Source organism: Phytophthora parasitica (genome assembly GCF_000247585.1).
Source record: "Phytophthora parasitica INRA-310 unplaced genomic scaffold supercont2.12, whole genome shotgun sequence".
Lineage (NCBI taxonomy): Eukaryota > Oomycota > Peronosporomycetes > Peronosporales > Peronosporaceae > Phytophthora > Phytophthora nicotianae.
This window is the reverse complement of record NW_008648998.1, coordinates 1,075,663-1,077,257: the sequence shown is the minus strand read 5'-3', so window position 1 is coordinate 1,077,257 and position 1,595 is coordinate 1,075,663. Positions and strand designations below refer to the sequence as shown.

Genomic DNA, 1,595 nt, shown 5'->3' with positions numbered 1-1,595 from the left:
AACGTTCGCTAACGGCTACCATACGCGTTAAAGTTGTTCCTTCCAAAACAGGTTGTTATGAAAGGATCAACTACACCTAGCACGTTCTTCGGTTAACTAAGCCCTTTTTTTCCGCCGGAATCGCACGACGATTTTTAGTCAAAACATCCATTTTTTGTCTTACACATCATCACCACTAAAGCATGGCTTTATAGCTTCTTGTTAGTGCGTTTTGTAGTTTCAGTTCCAAAGAGAAAAGGATCGAGTGCTAACTCCGCTGCACATCGTGCCCAAGCTGCCTTTTGCGACCTGCTGGATAGTAGAAAAACCAATTGGCAGTGTCCTCTGTACTTGATCCTACCATGTATTAATAGTATATCCAATAATAACATGATAAAGCGAGAACCACCGCTCTGACACAGTGCTACAAGACAGTTTCGCTTGCTTTTCGTTATGCAGCTTTTATAAAGGTAGAAGCAGCCGAGTGTCTTTCGTTTGTCATACAGCAAACATTTTGTATTATCGCCACGAAAGAGGGCTGTCTTACAACAAGAGACTTCTACCAAATCAAAACAACGTCGCTATGTTTCCGAAGTCGTATCCGCTTGGAACTCAGAAATTCTTCACCGTTCTACTGCCAACCCCAATTTGCAAAGACTACGAAATTGCAGCTACTAGGACCTGCACTAAGCAGATAAAAGAAGTTACGTAACAGTATTAAATTGAGGCTTTTTCGTTCTGCATACTCTCACACAGTGTTTCTTGCCCACTTCCAGCTACTGATAAACGAACGAAAACGCGTGAAGGCTCGCAAAAATCAACTGGTCTCCGTTTCCATCTCCAACATTTTTCTGCACCCCTGGACTTTGCGCTTTGGGAATCTAGTCATGTCCTATCCCAAGATCTTCACCATCAAGGAAAACAGCAAGCGGTAAGAGAACCGGCCCACCCGCCTACACTGTGCGTACCGTTTGCTGGTAGTTCGATCTCATCGACTACTACAACCACCGTCGATGGCGCAGGAAGGATAACGCTGAGGTGCAGTGCCAAATAAATGAGATAAAACCCACTCAATCATTTGGGTTGTGAAAGCCATTAGACATAGTAAGAAACCCTGACCAAACGCAATATAGACCGGAAATACTCAAATTTTTGCTTGCAATTAACTTGTTTATATTCAGTACTTCAGTAATGTATTCAAACGTAAGCATTTCCAAGAAGAACTAAATTCATTCGTAGCACCGTTATACTAGTGTTTAGTGCTGCTAAAGATCTACTCTGACTTAGTTCTAGCGCTGACGAAGTTGTGGTAATCGAGAGTGACGCCCAAGTTACTCGGGTGGTTCCGATCAGTGCTTTCTACTAAAACATCGATAATTATAGGATTCAAATCTTCAGCCATCCATTTCTCGAATTGTTCGTCTTGCAAGTCGGAGACCAATTGCTTCACATCTCGGGTCTTAGCTTCACGTTTTGCATCGTACAGCATTCGCGCCAAATCCATGCGTTGAAAGTGCTCCTCCAATTCCGAGATAACTGCAAACTTTTCCGGAGTTTCCTTGTGCTTGTTCAGCTTGTTGACGTACGAGATCCAAGTAGTTAGCGCTGGATCCTCA

The 1,595-nt window shown here is 43.2% G+C and overlaps 1 protein-coding gene across 1 annotated transcript in view; it reads right to left on the bottom strand.

Moving 5' to 3' along the window:
• Positions 1–1,252: 1,252 nt before the first annotated feature.
• Positions 1,253–1,595, bottom strand: part of PPTG_22172 (hypothetical protein) — a gene marked incomplete at both ends in the record, with an annotated part of 1,797 nt that continues 1,454 nt past the window's right edge. Inside the window, one exon of the mRNA XM_008902066.1 lies at positions 1,253–1,584. Coding sequence (XP_008900314.1) covers positions 1,253–1,584 — 332 coding nt within the window. The remainder of the gene's footprint in view (positions 1,585–1,595) is intronic.